This window comes from Corapipo altera, unplaced genomic scaffold (assembly GCF_003945725.1).
Source record: "Corapipo altera isolate COAL_440 unplaced genomic scaffold, ASM394572v1 1, whole genome shotgun sequence".
Lineage (NCBI taxonomy): Eukaryota > Metazoa > Chordata > Aves > Passeriformes > Pipridae > Corapipo > Corapipo altera.
In genome coordinates, this window is record NW_020884873.1 from 19832958 (window position 1) to 19855670 (window position 22713).

The 22713-nt window shown below is 41.1% G+C and overlaps 1 protein-coding gene across 1 annotated transcript in view; it reads right to left on the reverse strand.

Moving 5' to 3' along the window:
* Positions 1-22713, reverse strand: part of UTP20 (UTP20, small subunit processome component) — a 61141-nt gene that overhangs the window by 21493 nt on the left and 16935 nt on the right. Inside the window, exons 17-38 of the mRNA XM_027668063.1 lie at positions 22259-22321; positions 21782-21940; positions 20774-20850; positions 19823-19902; positions 18921-19164; positions 17770-17979; positions 15903-15993; positions 14039-14124; positions 13409-13534; positions 12707-12873; positions 11984-12192; positions 8942-9085; positions 6564-6643; positions 5455-5681; positions 4374-4518; positions 3850-3937; positions 2878-3021; positions 2202-2252; positions 1959-2111; positions 1266-1421; positions 730-870; positions 68-205 (exon numbers count right to left, since the gene is read on the reverse strand). Coding sequence (XP_027523864.1) covers positions 68-205; positions 730-870; positions 1266-1421; positions 1959-2111; positions 2202-2252; positions 2878-3021; positions 3850-3937; positions 4374-4518; positions 5455-5681; positions 6564-6643; positions 8942-9085; positions 11984-12192; positions 12707-12873; positions 13409-13534; positions 14039-14124; positions 15903-15993; positions 17770-17979; positions 18921-19164; positions 19823-19902; positions 20774-20850; positions 21782-21940; positions 22259-22321 — 2979 coding nt within the window. The remainder of the gene's footprint in view (positions 1-67; positions 206-729; positions 871-1265; positions 1422-1958; positions 2112-2201; positions 2253-2877; positions 3022-3849; positions 3938-4373; positions 4519-5454; positions 5682-6563; positions 6644-8941; positions 9086-11983; positions 12193-12706; positions 12874-13408; positions 13535-14038; positions 14125-15902; positions 15994-17769; positions 17980-18920; positions 19165-19822; positions 19903-20773; positions 20851-21781; positions 21941-22258; positions 22322-22713) is intronic.

Consider the following 22713-nt stretch of genomic DNA (forward strand, 5'->3'; position numbering starts at 1 on the left):
GTATATACAGTGGTATATACAAAAGGTAAAGACATTCACGTGGATGCATTCAATTACAAGAGCCTACCTTAAGCATTTTTTCACTAAAAATGGCAGTTGTAGCATAAGGCATGATGTAGTTCTGCAGGGACTTAGAAGACAGCACAAGCTTTTCTTCAGTGAGTTGCTTCGCCAGTTTCCTCAGAGCTCGTGCCCTTCTGTGGATCTGAGTCAAACACGAGAGAACATTACAAGGAAAAAACTTAAGACTGCATATAACTACAGATGCAGCAAAGACTATCTCAGATTATATCTCTGAAAGCAGAAGAAACGTTGTATTTTCATACTGCAAGAAAAATCAGGAGACCAGGCTTTGTGCAACATTTATATTACAAAGGTCCATGAATGAAAAGGGGCTGCAGAGCCTCCAGACTAAGAGCAGCAGGGAACAGGCTAGAAAAAACAAGAAGACCCATTCCCTGCCTGTGTCAGAGGGATCTTCAGGACAATGTTGCCAATGCTGTTGACTGTGGGCTATCATAAACCCAAGAAATTTCTAGATAGAAACATGACTTTGATTCACTTGTGATGATGTCCACAACCCTTTTTTTTGGTAACAGTATCTAATGACAAAGGTTCAATTTCTCTGTAGACAATATGTACACATCCTTTGCAAAACATGCCCCCACAGTAAGATGCTTTTGCTTGGCAGGGGGAGAGAGGCACTAAGGAATGTCTATTGCCTTTTACCTGCATGTGTTTCATGTTCTCAAAGAAGTCCATGTCGGGATCGTGGCGGTTGGTCAACTGGACCAAATCCCGGAATTCGGGATTTGCTGGGAATGTCTGAATGAGGCAGGAAAGCAATGATGTGTAGTCCTGTTGGATGCTCTGCAAACAGTAACCAGTGAATGTTAAGTACCCCTTGGAGAGGCTGCTGCACACTCCTCAGAACTGCTGTCATTTACAACTGTTTCAGGCCAACATGTCCTATTTTTTGGTAACAGCAAATATACCTATATTATGTATAGCAGATAAATTAAAGTCTCACCTCCAAAGAATGAGCCACAACTAAGAAAAGATGAACAATGGCAAAGAAACATAAGACAGCTAAGTTATATAATTGTATAGATTTTTATAAGGTTTCAAATGAAGGGTAAGTTTATAGCGAGTTCCTGCACTTTTTATCCCAGCAGCGGACTTTGAGAACTCACACAAAAAAATGTCTCATTACCCTAGTGTCCTGAAGACAGCTGGAGATGTGTGAGCAAACACCACTGCCTTACCTCAGTCTTACTCTTCAGACCCCTTCTCACAGACTCCAAGAGAGTGTGCTGGATTAGCTCCTTGTACTCATCTTCTGTGTGGTCAATTTCTGCCAGTCGGTGGATGAAAGTGGTCAAGCAAAGGCTTGCGTTGTCACTAAGAGCCATATCCCCTAGCTGAGTGGGTGAAGAAATTGCACCACGTGAGTCTGGGTATGACACCTTTTTCTCCCCAAAAGCCTGGACTGAACAGTACCACTGGACACAACATAACAAGGCCTGTAGAGACCCAGAAACTCTTGAGAGCTTTCCTATAGGAAGTTCTAATCTCAAATTAACGCTCATCCTTCCCATCAGGAAAAATCCTTTCAGGTTTAGCAGCAGGCTCACACAACCAGAACATGCTGCCACAAACAGAAAATCAGCTTTTCAAGACTGTAATATGCCTTTTATACAGTACAAAATGAGCAAAGTTCCAGGTCTCACTGACAGAAAGGTGTGCTGCACTGTATTTGAACTTCTGGACACAGAGATGAAGAGGGAAGCAGACAAAACTTAAAAACAGGTGGTCGTAAGAAGACCTAAATATGTTTTCTGAATGGTGCCAAATATGCTTTTTGCGTGGTGCCAAAAAACAGCAATGGAAATAATTTTAAAGTTAGATTCATCATGGACACGTGGTGCACAAAGCAAGAGAAGGAATATTCAGCTGACCTGGATGGTATAGAAGCAGTTGTGCATAACAGGGATGAGGAAGTTGATATCCACTGTTTGCATTTCCTTGATGTGGACTGTGATGGACTGAAACGCTGACAGACGCACATCAAAGTCGATATCATCGAGATGTCGTTGATCAAAGGCGTTCAGCTAAGAGAGAGCAACAAGTTGTTACGCAAAATTACAGAAACATGATCATACAATGTTGGGGGCAAAAGTGAGCAAAGAAACTGTGCATACCTTAACAACATCAGTAATATACTTCAATTTACTGTCCAAGTCAGATAAAGTCTAAAAAGAAACATAAAAAAACCAGTTATAGCTGTTAAACAACTGTTACAGTTGTTAAAAATTTGGATAGCTCAAGACTTTATCACTTGAGACAAAAAAGTTAGAACACTCATAAATCTTTCTCCTGTTAGAACACTCATAAAAGCCTTTTTCCTGTGAGTTGGAGGATGTGTGTTTTAAGTTCCTAAGTTTCTAAATATCTACACTGAATATTTCCTAGGTTTCCTACTAAGTTATGCAAGTTACTTCAAAGAAATACAAAACAGCCTACCGTAAATCTGTGAGAGAAGAATACAAATAAAAATCATCTTCAGGATACTGAAATCCATTCTTATTTCATCAACATACAGGATTTGTTATGGATTAAGTGCTTTATTTGGCTTCTCTTACAATAAAGAGCCCTGGTGAGGTTCACATCAACCAGGCTGTAAGCCGAAACTTTAACACAGCTTTGTGCAGCTCATTAATTTCTACCATTTCTGTTACTTTCACTTAACAGTGAAGTAGATTAAAAAGAGTTTTAAAGTTATGTACAACAAAGATAAACACTGCTACTTACTTTGTTTTTGATCTCTTAGAACTAGTGAAAAAAAAAAGCACAGAAAGACATGTAAAAATGCAATACCTGAAATACCAAGCACAGCTTATTTCGAGACAGTTTGTTCTGGATGACAGAAAAAAGCTTTGCAAGTGGTTTGAGAAAGTCTGTAGGGTTTGCGCAATGCCTCAGCAAGTTCTGCACTGTCTCCAGAATGTCAATCTCTGTACCCTGAAAGAGACAGGTAACTCTCAATAAAAACTGAAACCTCAGGAGATTATTTCATTGGGAAATATTTCAAGGCACGGAGTGAACATTGCTGTACTTTACTCAGATCAGAGATACTAAATGAGAACAAAGAATTAGAAGGACACAACGCAAGCATTAAATCTCTCAGAAGTACTTGCAACCTTTCAATTAGACACAAGTACAGTGCTAGAGAAGACTGTCATTACAATGAAGACTGCTTTTATGTTTCTTTCCTCAAATGACTCTCAAACTGGTCAGGAGAACTAACAGAGTTTTAAAAAGTACTCTTTCTTTAATCTGTGAAATGAACATTAGCAGCACCATATATTTTTATGATCTCACTCAACAGAAATCATATATGGCCCCCTAATGATTCACAGATTTTAAAACCAAGAACGGTACTGTATAAGGTTTGCCTTTCATCCTGCAGCAGACCAATGTAGCACTGCCCATTACACAGTAAGTACTACATACTCAACCATATGTATTCATATTGCTGTCCAGATGCTTTGGATTTGGGATGCATAAGTGAAGAAGAGCACTTGTTTCAAACAGTGCAAGTAATTTGGCGGATTGACTACAGTGGCAAAGCAGGTGGAACAGAGTCAGTCTGGGCACTGACACCCCTGTGTGAGTTATACACATCAACACACATTGGCACCACATTCTGAGCAGATCACAAACACATGAAGACTTGACTTCAGGTTGATCATGAGAAATGGCATGTAATCAATAAGACTTTCAACTGCATCTTACACTATTAAAAGAAAAATATATGTTTAACAGGGGGAAGAAGTAACTTTTACCTACCTGCTCCATGTTACTCTGATAAAGGAAAGGGAGGAGAAGGCTCACAAGCATTGAATTCTGACTCTTTTCTTGTATAAATTTGCTGATCCTGTACAATACAACAAGGTAATTCACTCTTTTATATCCATTCAATCACCAGTATAGAGCAAAGAAGAACTCTGTCAGCACTAGTGCCACTTCACAGGGCTTTGTCAGCCCATCCAGGCTAACAGAGCGTATGTACCAAATTCACAGTATTAGCCTAAGTATTCAGTTCCACATGACTGCAGGCATTTCTGTACCTTTTCCTATCCCCAAGAGGCATTGGTTTTGAGTACTAGCAACAAGACCAGCTAGAATCAACTTCTGAAAACTTATCGCCCCAGTCACTAGCAACTTGCAAGGTCAATGACAGATTCAGGTATTTCCAAATTTAAACATTTTGAGACATACTGCTTTTTAATTTGGAATCTATTACAATAAGACTCTTTCTTCCTCTCACCTTCTAGCTTTTTAACTGCTCTGAGCTCTAAAGAATCACTTACTTGGAAAGTATACTCAGCTCTTTGCTGACTTGAGCTCTATACTTCTTCTTTTTCACCTTCTCCACATTTAACATTGTTTTGCTGAAGTACTGAAGTATGGCAGGAACATGAGGCAGAACCAAGCGGCAACCGAGGCTGAGGGGCTCTGTAAGGGATGCAACAGTTAGCGACACCCAACTCTGCTGCAAGCAACAGAAGGGAGATCCAACCCTACACAAACAAAGGGGAAATTAAGACAAAGGTTTTACCAGTGAAAGAACAAATAAATGGGAGCTATGAATGTGTAGGGCAGCTGGTGGCTGGGAACATGCACCAGCACTTGCTGTGACCAAGTCTAATGCATCTGAGATGGGACCAAAGAAAGCACACACAGAGAATAAACACTCTCCTCACAGATGTCAGTAACAGCCCTGGTTAGTGTGGGCTTATCAAAACGTACCAAGGATGTTCCTCAAAGGTAGTAACCATCTCCTAACGTGACTGGAGCATTTATATGTGTGGTTTTCTTTATTCTACCACTGACCTCCTACATAAAATCAAAGCTGCCATAACAAGGACACACTCTCGTTTTCACTAGCTTTGGGTGTTACAGGTGAAAAATGGCTCCACAGCATCAAACACAGTACATTACCATTCCTATCTACTACCTCTCAAAGATGGCAGGTCTCTCCTGTCAGGAAGCACAGACTAAACATCAAAGTGATGATCACGTGCATACAGGAAGGGGGCCTTTATATAAAACATGACGTTAGGCTCAGAGCCAAATCAGCAATGCAGTTCTTAAACTTATATCAGTCAAAGCTTCACAGTCAAAGCAGGTCAACACCACATTTTCCTTCTTCATAAGGAATTTCTCCATGCTCAGGACCCTGACACTCAAATGTGGATCTCATTAGTCATTAAACAAGCACAACTTTACAGTCCTTGAGCATGACAAGACAAATTTGTACACTGACACTTCCATCTCCACTGGGAGGTCTCTCTCTCCAGTATTCTCAGCCAGCACAGACAACCTCATCATGATCTAATACCTCCATCCAAAGCACCCAACAGGACTCTCACAACTCTTAGGCAGGCATACCTTCTGTCACATCTCCAGTGATCATGACAACACAGCCAGTCACACTCAAACTGGAAACCTGCTCCGTGGGTTCAAAATCTGGGCTGTTGAGAAGGCTATCAGCTATGTCCATCACAAGACTAGATGTGGCCTCAGACAGGTTCTTGGCTGACAGCACAGCAAACACATTTGACAGTATATCACACTCTGGGTGATCTGGCTGCTGCTTGGCCAGCAAGGGGAAATACCTGAAAGATTATAAAAACATTAAGTTTAGAATTTTCAGCTTATAATTCTTTTGAGCAAAAAGTCATAAAAAAAAAAATTGCTGTCTTCTGCTTCAACCAAGGAAAAAGTGCAAAAAATCACAGAACAGTATCACGAAAAACAGAATGAATGGAGGTTGAGAGGTCATCAAGTCCCTTTTCTTGCTTCAAGGTAGCATCATCTAAACCTAACCCTTTCTTCACAGCCTGAGTCTCCTGTTAGTGTGCTCCTAGCCTAATGATCCAATACCATTTTTTACAGAAGTTTGTATATAAGGTCTTCATGCTTACAAATGATGTGTCTTAAAATTAACACCAGACACTTTGGCGAAGGAGAAGCAGTCTGTGGAAGAGGCAAAAATCACTCAAGACAGTGGAGCTGGAATATTTCACAGTGTCTGCATCAAAAAAAGCTCTCTTACAACTTTCAGTAACAGACTTTCAGTCAGAGATTCTATGCTGAACTTGCCATACACCTACATAGAGAGAAATAGACTCACAAACACATAAATAAAATTATATATTGTAAAACTGACTTCCCACATTGCAAGACTAGGAAGTCATTGGTCAAGACAGACATATCCTAAGAAGTCAGGCCTCCTCCTCCTCACCTGTGAGTTGGGTTTGGGCTACATATGTGCTTAGTTGTTAATATATGGGAAAAGTAGCCTACTAAAAAGTGAGCACTTGCATAAACTGGAAGGCTTCCCAACTGTCTTGATGGTTATCAAAAGAATAACAGTCTAATGGAAAAAGAAAATATGTTTTTTGACACAGTTATTCATAACTTGTCATTGTGCTCTCTTTTCCTTGAATTTTGTGTATTCAGAATTACTTAGGCTTGTTTGCCAGAAGAACACTTACCTGGGATTCTTACTCCAGGTGTGAATGAGTTTGAGCAGAAAAGTTGGAGAATACTGACTCTCTGAAGCCAATCTGCAGACCTGAAGGAGAAAAAAATCAGATACCAGTGCTATGCAAGTAGGTAAAAGCCACTTAAAAACCTCATCTCTAACAAAGACATTACATTCTACAGTTTACCTTTTTTATGAAGTAATTTCATTCTCGTTTTCCCAACTTCCTCAATATTTGTCAAATCATTCAGATTATCTCACTCCTATTTATGCACTATTCCAGCTGCCATTTTTGCCCTCCCCTTGAAACTAGCTCCCTATGAAGCCTCACATTTGCCACAGAAACCTGGCAACCTCTCCCAGACATACCTATGAGATCTCAAGCACAACACCCAAAACTCACACCACTCACATTTTCTATGCCCTGGCTGCAGCACATTCCGTTCCAGCATCTGGTCTGTACCTACATGGCCTCGCTGCTATAAAAGCACCCTCTCTGCTCAGGGAGAGGCTTGAACACTGTACTGCACCCTATGAATGGGATCTTCTAAGACGGTTCTGTGCCCAAACCCACCTAAGAGGTGCCCAGTCTAAGACATACACAGGAACTGCTGCTCCTTCCAATGGCTGGACACAGGCTAAAGAGACCCAGCACAGGTCTGGCTCTCTCCTCTCAGCTACTCCACAACCCAGCAGGCTCTACCCAAGTCATACAGCTGGGTTTCCACTCTGACCACTGCTGGACTGTCAGCAGGGCACTGTCAGTCAACACCTAGGTAGAGAAGGCTGCAGTGCATTTGGGGGTGGTAGCCAGGACGGCGCATGTAGGGTTTCAACTAGCTCAGTTTGCTCAAGATCTGAGCACAATAGGAAAGAAGGTAGTCTGACCATCATAGCCAAGATCTCAGAAAGCTTCCTGTCCTAAAGGCTGGTAATATTATTCCCCTGGATAAAACAGAGTTTTCCTGAATGACATACAATGAAGAGCAAACCATTAATCCAATCCTGCAGGAATGCTGCTGTGCAGGTTAACGATATTGAGCCTCCGCAGCACAACGCACAAGTCAAAACGATTCTTCTGCCAAAACCAAACCTTCATGGAGTTCACCAGTAGGGACTCCAGAGGGAGCTTCTGGATCATACTACCATCCAAGCTCCAAAACTAGCTGTCTTCCCGACATCTATAAGGACAACAGGAATTCTAACTATTTAATAATAATGTTACATCTTGTTCAGAGTTACTAAGCACTCGCAAACACAATGATCCCTGAAAGCATTAAGTGCTTTGCTGACTTAAAGCCTGAACCACATGCCTGAACTGATCTGGGACTGCAGTAAATGTTCACTGCTTTGCCCACATGGCACCCTGGCTGTGAGAAGACTTCATGGACAAACCAGGACCATACAACTCCCTGTTGCTCAGCCCAGTGAAACCAGCCCAGAGCTACATGCACTCCCTGGTACTAATTTATCTACTGTTTGTCACATACACAACACAACACATCACATATTGTTACTGGTGGAGCAGAGAAACAGGGTAGGAGTAAACAAACATGATGTCTAGAGAAGAAGCTCTGGGGTTTCACAGACCACAGCAGTTACTCCCAGTGCTCTTTGACAGGCTTTTCTGCTGCAAGGAAGTTGGACATCCGGATACCTCAAAAGCCTCTGTGGAAAAGCACTGTTGGAGTTAGACCCTCTTACTCAGTTACTCTTTCCATGCAGGCAACTACTTTTAGAGCAGATAACCCAGCAGCTGGTACAGGCATTCCCTGACAACCCCAGAGCCCAGTGCACTGACACAGACAGCACAATTTCTGTGTGTTCTCTCTCCATCTCACAATAGTGCATTTTCCCGGCTCAGAGGTGATCTGAATTTCTCTGATAAAAGCCACAACCCTGTGCTTTGTCACTGTGCTCACATGGAAGTCCCAGCAGGGAGGCACAAGAGCACACAGCCCACTGACAGACCCTGCTGGGTCCCTCCATTCCTGCAGTAGCATTTGTTTCTGCAGTCCCCTACCACAGGCCCAACAACTGTCACACAGGAAAGTAGCCAAGTGCACCTATAAGTGACTAGTATTACTTAGCTCCCCTGAAGCATCCAGGGAAGAAGTCTGCTTCTGTGGTTAAAGAACAAAGAAATGGCACCTATTTTATTCAGATTAATTAATTTGTACTTTAACCTGTGACTTGATTATTCCAGGACTAATCAGACATGAGCCAAGGAACTGGTCTTGTACAGAGACACTGGAATGCCAGAATCTGTCTGAGGCCACATCCAATCTGGTAACGGACATAGCTGACACGATGGACTCCAGTGCAGCTGGAGTTCTCTGTATGGTACATGTTTCACACAAGTTATTTGGAAAACCAAGAAATACTGACCTGAGGCCACACCACTGCATGGAAAATTGCATCAATCTCTTCCACACTAAAGCTGTAGGTCTCATAATCAGAAAAAAACTCCGCCACAAGCTTGAGACCAAGACGTCTCAAATTCTTCAGTGGATTAATCAATCTAGGTTGGACCTGTAAAAATAAAACAAAAAAACCTCAACCCAGTTAAGACCTTTTCAGAACATCTGCTAACTACTTGCTCTGAAACTGAATACAGCAATTAACTGACCACAGATACATCTTTGCAGAAATCTCTGTTTTCTCTTGTAATTTGTTCACAATAGCAATCTACATCTCACAGTTGACTTAATTTTTTTTAAGAGGTTCCTTCATTGAGTCAGTCACACAGGACTCCTTCAGCTCATAAAAAATCTATGCTGAGAGGTTTAAAATAGCAGCATCTCTTCCTTTTGGACAAAATGTAGAAAGCTACACCACAATTACATTTCCAGCCCTGACAGTGAAATAATTCTGTTTTACACTGGAAAGGACCCAAATCAACCCACAAGAGTGAAGTTGTACTTTGCACTCTACTGGGAAAAAAAGAAATCAACAGAAGCAGAGAAGGGGGCAGGAACAGAGAAGGCAAGAATGTGAATCACGTCTTCCAGTGGCATGAGGTGGGGGGTATGGCATTTGTATACAGGAGGATGCTTCCTGTACCCATTTAGCGGTCACGTTCCATAGCATTTCTCAGAGAAAACATTTCAGTAAGGAAATCAGCCACACAGCTAATCATGAAGTTATTCATGCACTGATGCATTCTGACTCTTCTCCCTGAGAAGAATCTTGACTTGAGTAACCTAAATTATTTCCATACTGTGCAATGCAGCTCACAGCACAAACAGATGGGGTAGCTCCACAGTGCAGAGGTACTGAACTCCAGTCTCGGAAACAACAAAGCCACGTCAGAGCAAATAAAGGCCACTGTCCAAGACAGGAGCTGTCTTGGGTATCTATTACTTATCATGAACCAACACACAGAACAAATGCTTATATTTCTTACTTTGCAAAGCAGCTTTGGTGTCAAAACCTCACTGAAAGACATCACTCTTGTTTTTATTTGATGTACCTATTGATTTCTGAAGACACTACCTTCTACCATGATACACACTTCTATATTCCCTTTGCACCCAAAATCACAGGTAAAAAAGACAAAGATGGTGGAAAAGCAACCAATCATGCTCTTGCCCAGGACCTCCCAAGCTGTGCTGAATATGTACTAATGGGAGCGCAATTAGCTTCCAGGTAGCAAATGAGCTGTTTGAAAGCCCAAAGAAAGCCCAAACCAGGCTACTATTGCTAACAATGACCCCCAAGTGAATTAATTTTGGGTCTCCCACTGTTCAATCACCATAAGAGCAGTTCTCTGAAATAAAGTCTTTTGAGAGGAAGAAGAAACTCAATACTGAACATAATCAGTAGGAAACAGTAAATTAATAACTTGTCCTAAAGTGGTCAAAGTTGATGTTTAACTCTCCAGGCAGTGTCAGCCTGCAATAAATTACTCTCAAACTCCAAGAATGTCTTCTAATCATTAGTCAAGATAAACAGATTTCTCACACTCTTCCCTGAGCTTTTAACATCTCATGGACTAATGAAGTGCTAAATTAAGTTCAGAGAAATGAGGGACTGTCGCTCCTGACATTACACAACAACGACAGGATTACTGCAGCAACACAGCAAAACCCGACTATCCCAGCAACGAATGAGGCGGCTTTTAAAACTCCTGTCCTAGTTGAAAACACATAGGCATATGCAATCCATTGCCTAAAGTCAGACTGTGGGATGCTGCTGTCCTCAAATTTGCTCATCTTCTTCATAAATTAAGACGGTCACAAGGTTCTGTGCAGCCAGCAGGCAACTATGAGACCTTGGACAGCGGCTATTGCCAAGGGCTTGCTTCGTTTGATGGTTTTTTTCCAAGGCAAGTTCTAACCTCGAATGCTTGCAGTTGGGTCTTGGCAAGAACACATGTGCATGGTGACAGAACATTCATTACCTATCCCACTTGCTCAGTGCATCATCTCCTAATGCCTTTCACCACTGCAGCGATGATGATGACTGCAGCTTGTGAACCTCATATACAGACAGGCTCTGCACCAGAAAGACAGAAAAGCCTGGCTCAGTGCTATAGCTTCTAAACTGGCAACAGCTTGGGGAAGACAGCTGGACTAGAGCTCAGGGATCTCTGTGCTGCTCTCCTGGGTACAGAGAGCAATAAGCCAACCTGCCCCACCTTTAGGTGCAGTCAATCTTTAACAGAATGTTTTCCTCACCTGACCCTTTCTGTATATACAGCCATTGCCCAGCCAGAGACAAAAACATTTGCAGTGCTCTGTAGATACCTGGCTAAAACCCAAATTGTGACACTGCATTAGTAGACTATTCCTGATATGAGCTGCTTTTTAAGTGCTGCAACCATGGCTGGTAGCCATGTTCTTCCTGTGTCCCCACAATCACTGTAGATAATTGCTGTGATCATCCACAATGCTGAGCTCCCCTGAGGTCTAGCACTGCAACAAAACACCTCATGCGCAAGTTTTGCTCTGAAGTCCTCAGCCAAGGAACTTTAAAACCTCTCCTTCCCTTGCTTGTGTTTTATCATGGCAGCCAAGAAACTCCATCTTTAAGGCAAATTTCAACTTCCAGCTGTAAGATCTTGTTACATCTTTACAACACATCATTTAGCAATCCTTCATGCCCATCTCACCACAAAACAGGCAGAAGCAATGCACAGAGATCACCTCCAACTCCCTCTTTGGTGCCTCAAACAAAAATGTAGGCCAAGTCAGCTTTCTAAATGCATTAACTCTGCCTCCACTGCCTCAGCCCTCCAGCACTTTCAGACAAGTATCACTGGCCTCTATTTTGACAGACATCTAATTGCTAAGCTTCACTCCACAATGGCATTTAACTTATCTTTACCTGAACCAGAGAAGGTGTGTTGATATGTGTAAGCTAAGAGGAGGAGGAGGGAAAGGAATTTAATTTACATGTTTGATTGCATATTGTTTGCATATATTGTACCTTTTCTCTTTGCTGGAGGATGCAGGATACCACAGCAGTCATGCAGAGCAAAATCTGTAGAATTTCAGGCAGGTATTGCTGGATCAAATGTCCCATGTTTTTCAACACCACTTCCAGACCATTGAAGAGGCTATGCTGACGTCCAAGAGGTAGGACTTTAGCTAAATCCAGCTCTGACATACTTTGCAGGACTGCAGTCTGGCAAGGCCCTGTGATAGGCAAAGGGACAGTAAATTATCTAGAGAGACACCAAGAAAACACCCACTACCAAGAATAATTTTTCAATGAAAAATAGTGTAATTTGGCCCTAAATTACAGATACACAAATTCAACTTTTAAAATAAGGACAAGGACTCCACCTCTGTGACACACAGACATCTCCCACTGCTACAATATCAAAGCACTTTACAACCTCTGTTTACTGCCATCATATGCAGGCTAGCCTATGATGGCAGCCACTCGTCATTCCTGGCCTGCGACAGCTTACTGGCACACAGCTGTGGCAAATCATCCAGGTTTTTTGACCTTGGACACATAAAACAAAGCAATTGTGCTCTGTAAGGAAAAACTCAGGGGAATTCTAGCCCTTACCAAGGATTTCCTTTCATCCTTTCATGGCGTGCTTAAGAGACAAGCACGTAACAGTACTAAGCATATTTATCCTCCCACATCTCTACAGGTCAGGAGGTACCATACGCCCAGGTTCTACATGGTTGTACCTACCATTACTGAATTGCTTCACAGCTTCAAAGAGTAGATCCAAAAACATCCGTATCTCTTCTGGCAGTGAGCCCGCAAGAAATCGCAGAACGATTGACATGCGAGTGCCTGCTGAAGACTTCCCCTGTGTTTTGCTCCCTGTTTTGTTTCTCATTCTGCCATAGAGAATTCTTCAAGAACCAAAAAAAGAGGTTGCATCAGTTTTCAGTAAGCCATCTCTTTTCCAGCCTCTTATTCTGCAGGAGAAACTCCGTTTAAAAATATTCTCTACTGAGAAGTTGAGTGGAAGTTCTCCCTTCCAGGGTCCCCACTGCCCAAAAATATCCCAGTGAAAGATCAGCTTCTGCTACAATAATGGAAGCTTTGCTGGAGACTTCAGGTATAAAGCTTGTTACCTGCATGACAACTCACATCACTGCCAACAGGTGGCAATACTCAGTGAACTAAAATGTTCTCACAGTTCTCTATAATCCTTAACAGAAACAGTACACACCAAAATGCTGCTTTTAAAGAAAACACCATTAACAAAATACATTATATAAATGTGTTAATACGGAAGCCATACAGAAGATCACAAACTAAGCTGTCAAACTGTATCTTTAACCATAGATTTATCTCAATTGTTTAAAATGAGAAGCAGCAGCACTCTATCTCTGCTCATGGTATTCTGACACAAAGTTTTTAAACTCACACTTCAGGACACACCTCATAAGAACAGGGATGAGATCTGGTCGATGCTCTGCTTTTACTACTGAGGTCTCCTCAGAAATACTGAAATGGACTATCTCTTCTTTAAAACTCTTGTCCTCCAGTAGCCTTTGCAAATTCTCCCTGAGAGTAATAAACATTATCTGAGGGCAGGGTCATAAAAATAGACAGATAGACACACACATGCATCTATATCTAAGTACTTACCTATCTAATCTATGCCATACACAAAATATTAAAGTACTATTTTTTCACCTTTTTATAAAAAATATTTAAAAAGCCAGCAAGTTCAAGCTAATTATGTAGAGTTTATTCAATCATAAACTACAGTTTTATGCTGTCATTTTCTCTGAGTGGTCATAAATCAGCAGTACAAAAGACTTCTTCGAAAATGATGGAACTACTAAGCACTTCTGACACTATTCTGGGACAGAATGGAAGTGTTATCCTTTTCCTCAAACAAAAAAAAGACACTAATCAACCTCAAGACCTTATTTTCTGTCTTAGATATGAAACATACAGCTGGCTAAAATTAAAATTTTATAATATGTCTTCAAAAAATACAGGAAAGATTCTCTCTGAGGCAACTGACCCCAAGCAGGATTCTGATATGTCAGCAGCTTTTACCTGTAGGGCAGTAGATGAGGATGCTTGTATGTCATTATACAGTCAAGAGCTATTCTTTGTACATTCTGGTCTTGATGGGATAGTAACTGCAAATAACAACAGAAAGAAAATGAGTCCCATCTAGAAGGCAAAAGTGCTTACTAAAAATACTGTAACAACCCAAAAGCTCCCAACTCAAGCAGGTTTTGAACTAAAAGCAAAGAGAATGTGTGTGTTGCCAGTATAAGGTCAAGATGTAAATACACAACTGTCACTCATAAAAAGTGGGCATGGTTGCTGATAGTTCATATATACTTTTCCCTCCCATATACATACAATAATTATATTTGTTTTTTCGTAATTGTCTTTTGGACCACTATCAGTTCGCATTTACCTCCAAAACAGTTACTAGCTATGTATCTGGGAAGACTGGGTTAAAAAGCAGACTACCCAAACCATTCCAAGACACCTGTATTTCTTTTCTGTGACAAACACAAAATACTCATAAGACTTGATACAACATCCTCACTGAGATTTGCCCTCTGTTGAAGACGACTTTTCATAACCTAGGTTATGTTAAACATAGTGCTAAACAGCACCAAGTAGTGGTCACGGCACCATGTCTGTCTGAGTTCAGGAAGCGTTCGGACAATGCTTTCAGGTACATGGTGTCATTCTTGGGTGTCATGTGCAGGGCCCGGAGTTGGACTCCATGATCCTGATGGGTCTCTTCCAACTCAGTATATGCTATGATTCTATGATTCGTTAGGACGGGGAAAGGAATTTAAGAAAACAGATCATTTCCCCAGGCAGCATCTTTATCAGTTCTTCAGTCTCCCACCAAACAGCACAGGCTGGAGTCATCAAAGATCGCTTTGCCATGAGGTCCCTATGCCAGATGGACACACCAGCCATGATAATACCTATACTAAGACACATAAATTCAAACAGTAAATGAAGTAATCTTTCTTTTTATGTCAGGCTGTTCTTCCCGCACTGTTTTGACCTGTACGCAACTTTCCAATATTTTCCCAAGAATACAGGCAAGCAAGCACATGGACCAACTCTTTTTCTAATCAGTACTCTGAGGTAGACTGAAACAGAGTGGATGTTTATTAGAGATTGTCAAACTTAGGGACTAATGAATGAACCTTTCAACTTCCACTGAGGGTGCCAATTTAATACAATTCTACAGCCCACTGACCACAGCCTCAGAAAACACAAATTGGGAACAATCAGAGCAAACCCCAAAGATCTGAACAAATCCACAATCTGTGAACCAACAAAACCCTGTAAAATCAAAAAATGAGAAAACAAAACCCTTTGAAGGATCATAGGAAAAAGACTTAGAATCCCTCTTTAAAGTAATATTTTTGATGATTCTTTCAGGAAAGTCCCTCAAAAAGGAATCTTAACAAATGGAATATGCTTCAAGAAGAAATTCTGTTTTCTTTTTTGATGAAAATGATCTATCATTCATAATGATCATATTATTTGTAGACAAAACATTATAGGACAAGGACAAATTTCCTTGGGTATTCCTTGGTCTCTCCAAGTTTTGCACTCAAAATACTCTTCCAGACTCTGCAGGAAGCAGAAGTGGAACAGATTCCCTTTGTAGCCACTCCTCCACTTTGACAAAGACTTCTACTTGTCTGCTGCCAGATCTGTTTGCATGCACCACTCCTGGCAAACTAAGACAGGTATCTTAAGCAGGTCTTTGCTAAAGGGGCTCATTTCAAGTGAAGCCTGCTAGAAATCCCTCTTGAGGACAGTTCCTTTCTCAGCTATCATGGCTGAGTTCAGAAAACGAGAGGTTTTCTGCACTGCATTCACATAAGAAAGAGTTCATTTATTAGCAGCAATTCTAAAAGCCAGCAAATACCTGGGTATATAATGCGTTCAACTTCTGCTCCAGATACAATGCACGAGGATTTGAGAATTTAGAAAAAACTTGTAAGTGGGCTATTAGTTGCCTGTAAAAAAAACCAAAACAATTATTTTTTAAAATTTCCAGAAGAGACAAACCTGTGTGATCACAAACAAATGGGGAATCTTAATTAAAATTCATTAAAAAGAAAGAAAACAAAAAACAACACAAGAGGATCCCAAGTCTATAGCACTATTTCAAACACACCAAGAGATATCCTGTTCCCTCTCCTAAGCAGATCCTTTCAGCTGTCACTTTACTGCACAGAGAAGGCCATTTCCTCAGTAGCACTGGATGGGCTCAGTTTTTGATGAGAAAGAAGTACAGTCAGGATGCAGCTTACTTCTCTCTGCCAGCCCAGCCTTGAACACCAAACTGGTGAATTTACCTCTTGGTTTATTCACTTGTCCTTAACTGGTGCCCATGTTGCTACTACCAGCCTGAAGGGCTGCATTCAGCCACAGACTGTGCTGGACTGAACTCTGGGCTGCAAGGACAGGTGAGAGTCAATTCCTCTAGAAGTAGCTGTGTCACCTCACATCGGCCCCACCTCCACTTCATGGGAAGGGACAGAGATGACCAAGATAAGGAAGGTGTGAGATCTGCTCTACCATATGTGCTGTGGGACTGGCAGAAGCTGTGTTCATTCAGCTGCTCCCCCTGGTAGTTTACACTGAACTCTCCAGATACTTTAGCTGAGTTGCCCTCCTCCACGGCTGGGCACAGTTAAGGGAGGGTATGACGCCTTTCAGCAACCCCACACCCAGCTCAGGGCAGGTGTGTGTCCTCCTGCTGCCTCAGCCAGACCTCACGGGCCACAGGGCACAGGCACAGGCACTCCTACTGCAGCACAGGCCAGACTGCATGAGCTGCTCAGGGTGAAGGGAACTCCAGAACTCATTAACACACACCTGGTAAATCTTTTATGCCTTTGTTACTGCTACCAGGAGCTAATGTTTCCAATTAACTACACGTACATTTTGAGATAGAGGCTGGGAAAGAAATAAAAAATCTTGGTCTGTCACTGTATTTTAATTGCTGCTAATTGGCAGATACAAGCCAGAATCTGGGAACAAAATGAAACAACAATTGAGATTAAATCACAATTCAGGTCATGTATCAAATACTCATCTTCTTCCAACATGTAAGGTAACATTTTTAAAGTTATCTGTCATTACAAGGACCATCCTTTGCAGAAGAAATGTCAAAATATAAATCTCTGTGATGTATTTGTAAGGGACATTTGACAGAGGTCATCACTCATACAAAGACCCACTTTTTCCATGTATCCAGCATGGCAAACAATGACATTACAGCAACACGTAGCTTCAATCTAACAAATAAAATCTTGGTCCCTAAGAAGAAAACTGGGACCAAGCTTTATAATGGACAGGAAACAGCAGAATCCTAACATTAAAATACCTAAACAAAGAGTCTTGCTTTTCAAAGTGCTTGGCAACGCCCACAATTTTAAAAGACTATCAGATACACACGGAGAAGCCAGGAAAACGCAGGTACAAGAATCTCCAAAAACTTCAGCATGGTTTCACAATACTACATAATTTTTGCTTAAAGTAAAACACACCACAGACTGTCAGCACATAATGAGATAATGATAAAGCCTGGGCAGTGTATTTGGATTTTTAGAACTGTGCAGGCAGAATTTCTGACTCTAAAGTGCTTATAATCTACTGAAAAATGGCCAAGTGTAAGAAAAAGAAGAAAAAATAATATATACAAACCCACAGTTTGTATCTCAACGTGAACTGCTGAATCTGCCTTTCCATGAAAGCATTAGCAAGGGAAAACTAAAAATACTTACTTAGCAGCAGCTCTTCTTGTTTTCTTTTTTGGTAGTCCTACACTAATCGGTTCCCCTTCTTCTTTTTCTTCTTCCTCCTCCTCCTCCTCCTCCATAGCAACATCATTCACCTCTTCCCTGGGTATTTCTTTTGCTGCTATGGTACCACTAGTTTTCTTTCTGAGATCCTGAGATGGAGCCACTAAGGAATCTGCTGGGTAGTACTCATTTCTGTGTTTAGAAAAAGAAAGAAGGAATTAAGAAGCACAGCATTTTTCAACATTTCAGGGCAAGAACAACTGAAAAGTCCACAATACACCATTCTTATTATTAATGCCACTGCGTCTTGGGACATTATATGGCCAAAATTCCCAAAGAAGCATATTTCAGCAATGATATGCTTCTTTGCCTACACTTTGCAGAGATACAACATAGTGACCAAATACACTAGAGGAGACTGGAAGTATCTGGTGGAGACAAGAAGAGAGACATTAATCACTGAACTGCTAGAGGTCTGTAAAGAGGCCACATGGAGGACATGAGGATTGTGTTCACTGGAGTGGGCAGATGAACAGTGAGTATAGCAGTGTGAAAATAAGGAAACTAACCTACTACAGTACGACTAGATTTTTCCAGGAAGGCTAGCAAAACAGGCTTTCTAATATAAAAAGGAATATCAGAAACCTTCCCCTGTCATGAGATCACATCTACCCCACGTGCATCATACTGTCTGATATGTGCACACACGGAAGCCCACCACTGCACTACCTCCAGTGGCAAACAATCGAATCAGCCTCTAGCGGAATCAGGATTTTCCCCATCTTGGGGGAAATTCTGTGATTCTAAATTAAAATGTATTTTCATTAAAAAAAAAAGGAACTTTATTTCCACTGAAATCACTCCCTAATTGAGTAATGAGGCTGTGATAGTGGCAAATCAATAAATGAGACACTGAGCAGCAGAAATGTACTGCGGGTTTCATTTCAGTCTGCTTCACGTGTGACCTTCTAACAGAATCCACATTTCAATAAAAAGGTTATTTTAACTGGAAATAGACACCTCATCAGCCATGAATTCAAGAAATAAAGTCTGTAATGGGATAGCCAGTCTTAAAGCTCAGCAACACGCTGAAAGCAATGTGTCTTCTTAACAGAAAAATAAATCTTACTTACCGAATAAATCTCAAAAGAAGTGGGGAAAGTTCCCTTGACCGAGGCTCCACTCTGTCTGGAAATTTATCCAGTGCTTTCCACAGTAGAAAACGATAGTTTGTGTGGTCCAGCCGTTCACTGCAATCTGTTCTACTCCTCAGCTGCTCCAGAAAGACAGTCCCCACCGCTCCTTCTGGCATCTTCTCGCTTTCTGTTTCAGCAATGCTCTCCTCCTGTTCATCTAGTTCATTTTGCAGCTCCATTTCTACCAAAGAGATGAAGAAAATCATTTCAAGTTACTTTATAATCACCAGTAGCAAGGGATCCATCCCTCATCACAAAAGTAATACATTTGGTGACATGTATTTGTTTAGACACAACTCCATTTAACACTAACCTGAAAGGCATACACTGCTTAGAAAGCATTCTAGGATGCCTTACAACCCTGGCACATCTCAATTAGGCTGACTTCTCTAGAATAACAGAGAAGTTCACAAATGGCTGCATGTTCGTGGCATACAACCATAGGTAAATCTCAAGAGCACACACAGGAAGGACAGTTTGCAGAAATTTCACTGAATCCAAGGAGCAGAAAGATGGTCAGCTGCGTTACACAGGTTTTGTCATTGTTTCTGACTAGTCTGAGCAGAGCCAGCCTTAAGCACAGACAAAACTGCTGCATGGCTAACCACAACCTGCAACTCCCCTTTGTAATGCAGATGCCTTTGCTGTATACTTCTTGGTGTTTAGGACAGGAGATACAGTTTCGTCCCAAGCCTCTCCACTCCTGCCCTTGGGACATGACACTAGTACTCAAGAGCCCTGGTTCTGAATTCCCCCATAAATTTGGGGCACATAAAAAACAGTCACGTGATTCACAATTATCTGGGTAACCACCATAATGTTTAGGAGCAGTGACTTACCAGCATAAGTAGCAGCCCTCTCCAAATGTTCATATAAGACCTTCCAGAACTGTTTATTCTCCATTTCCTTTGCATGAGAACTAATAAAGCATAAGACAGCATGAAGTTAAAAGGAAAATAAAAAAAGGCAAGCATCACTCAGCTAGTTAACAACTAACACCATCAAAAGCTTTGATCACTGCTTTAATGTGGGTGTTCGGAGACAGGACATCTGCACAATACAGCTGTACCACTTCCTTGCCTTTTCTCATGGATCCCAAATGTCAACTGTTATTAAAATAATCTGGTTGTATCTCATGACTTCAAATGAACTCAAATTGAGTAGAAATGTTCTCAAGCTTTCTACTGACTTCTGTATAGTAAATCATACAGAACCAAAGGAAGAATTACCATGGACTTAACTTTTGAAGAGCTGGTTTAATTTTTTTTTTTCATTAATTCACTAATTTGAAGGGGGAAATCCCATCCTTTTTAATTGTACAACTGAGGGGGGCAAAGAAGATAAAGTCATGCTGAAAGAAGACTAACTTTGGTATTTAGCTCAGCTGTCACCATGGTAAGACTTTGCTACTCTTTAGTAGGATTTAGAGGTTTTTCAGTAAGGACAGGAAGTCGCAGATGGGAAAACTGAGAGGGACTCCTTGCTCCTTTAAGCATTTGTGAAACACAAATCAAATCCTGCTACCTCTGACTAAAAACCGATGCAATTTGACTATATTTGTTGCAAGTTCCCTCTAAAGTAAGAAAAATCAGGAACTAAGTTAAAAAGTAAGAGTTTACACAGGTTGAGATTTGAGAGATCAAATTAATTTCAGAAGATTTCACATGAAGGTTTGCATGCCCAAATCTCTCCAAATTGGACATTTTTACCTCAGCTTCTGTTCACAGAACAATGAAAGGAGTGTTCTATGAGACAACCACAGACTGCAGCATCTAACTGCATATACTCACGTTACGAGTTCAATTACAGGATCCCAAAGAGGGCTGAAGTTAATATAAAGCATTCCCAGTAAATAGCGAAGAGGCACCTAGAATGACAAGCAATACCATCTCGTTGAGATGTAAAAACAGTAGTTAAAGACCAACCAACCTCTTCTAACCTTTCTTCCTCTCAAAGAGGAAACTTTGATCAAAAAAGTTCTCAGAAGTGCTACAAGTAATGAAGTCACACACATCATAATTCTTTCTCTTAGCTGCATGAGGAAATCCAGAGTCCATTTACTGTAAGCTGCACTGAGATGTAGTAACCATACCTAAATAACATGAATGGAGAAAAACCAGCTCAGCACAGATGATCTGTCTTTCTCCCTCTCCAACTTCAGTGCTGCCATAGCAGCATTAGGGACCTCATAAAGAGGAACATTTGCCCTGAGGAGTATTTACTTCACTAGGCCTAAAAGCGTGTCCTCTGGCTCCCTGCTGAACTACGTGCAGTAGGAATGACCTACAATCCTTCCTCACAGGAGCTACAAGTCAAAGTAAAAAAAATTATACAGGTACAGCAATAGCCAGAATAATTAAAATAAACCAACCCTCACACCAAATCCATGAAGATGTAATTAATAAAGTTGTGATCATTCTAAAATCTAGAAGGTAGGGCCTTTAGTTCAGCAGCAGAGATTCAACAGTCACAGGCATACAAGATTTTCATGCTGAAGTAAGATCCGTAAGTGAGGGTTGCCAATGGCCAGTGAGGGTTCAATCACACTGAGGATGTGATTGATGTCATGATCTTAAATTTATCGAGATACCACTGTTGTTCTACTAAACACTAAATACTCCTAAGAACAATGGGAGCTGTGATCTCTACTTACAAGTGAGTTTTCTAAAACCTTATCTGGGAGCTAATTGATTTTTTGATGCACTCTTATTAAAAACTCTGAAATCCTTGCAATGGAATAAGAACATTTGCTTTGAATAAAGGAATGTGACAGCTTCTTTTTGACAATAAATCCTTACCTCCTGCAAAGATCCACTTAGTATTGCAGGCTGCACTATGTCACACCTTAGTTTCCTCAAATGGAGAAGCTTCTCTCTGTAATCATTCACTGTTGCTGGCACAAGTTCTGCTTGGAGCAATATGGCAAATACTGGCTGAAATTCCCCTGCGCTGTCACCCTGAACAAACAAGTGACACGCATTTTGTTAGAGTACCTTTATCTTATTGAAAAGTATTTCAACAAAACTACACAGACTCCCAGACATTATGGACCAAAGAACAAAGTCAAAGGACTTGCTCTGGTTTCCACCATTTAGGCATCAAAATGCACACCGGAAGGCAGTGGGACAAAGAGATAAAACTGGAATGTGAAAGCACAGAAGCAGAGGACAACTTCTACCAGATCCATGCTTTGTTTCTGCAAAGTGGAAAACAGTTCACACACAATATCAAACACGGATGGCTTTGAAATGTTAAATGAAAAGTTCTAGCCCTACCTCAATCTGCCTAGAAGGTGGATTATCAAAATGGTTTAGAATTCGGACAGTCAACAGCCGAACCTATTCAAAGCAGAAACATATGTCAGAGGCATGCAGGCTATATACACAAACACATATACACCTACACAGAGGTTAATGTTTTGCACAGAAGACTGATTTCACTAGGTTCATCTTAGACCTGAGAAACAGATCAACTCCTGTAGTCTAGAAGGCAATCAGTAATGAATGCATTAGGCTTCTGCTCTGATTTACCTCCGGGGAAGAGGCAAGCCTCATAGGGCTAAGAGTTAACTTCTGTTAACTCATGCCCCATTGACACACTTCTAAGCAGACACTATGGAAGTAATGGCTTTACACAGTCTCATATTTCTCCTTTCAGACTTTATCATTAAATTAAGTTTACCTAAATTTTGTTGTTAAAATACAAATTACTTCGCATGTGCTCAAAAAAG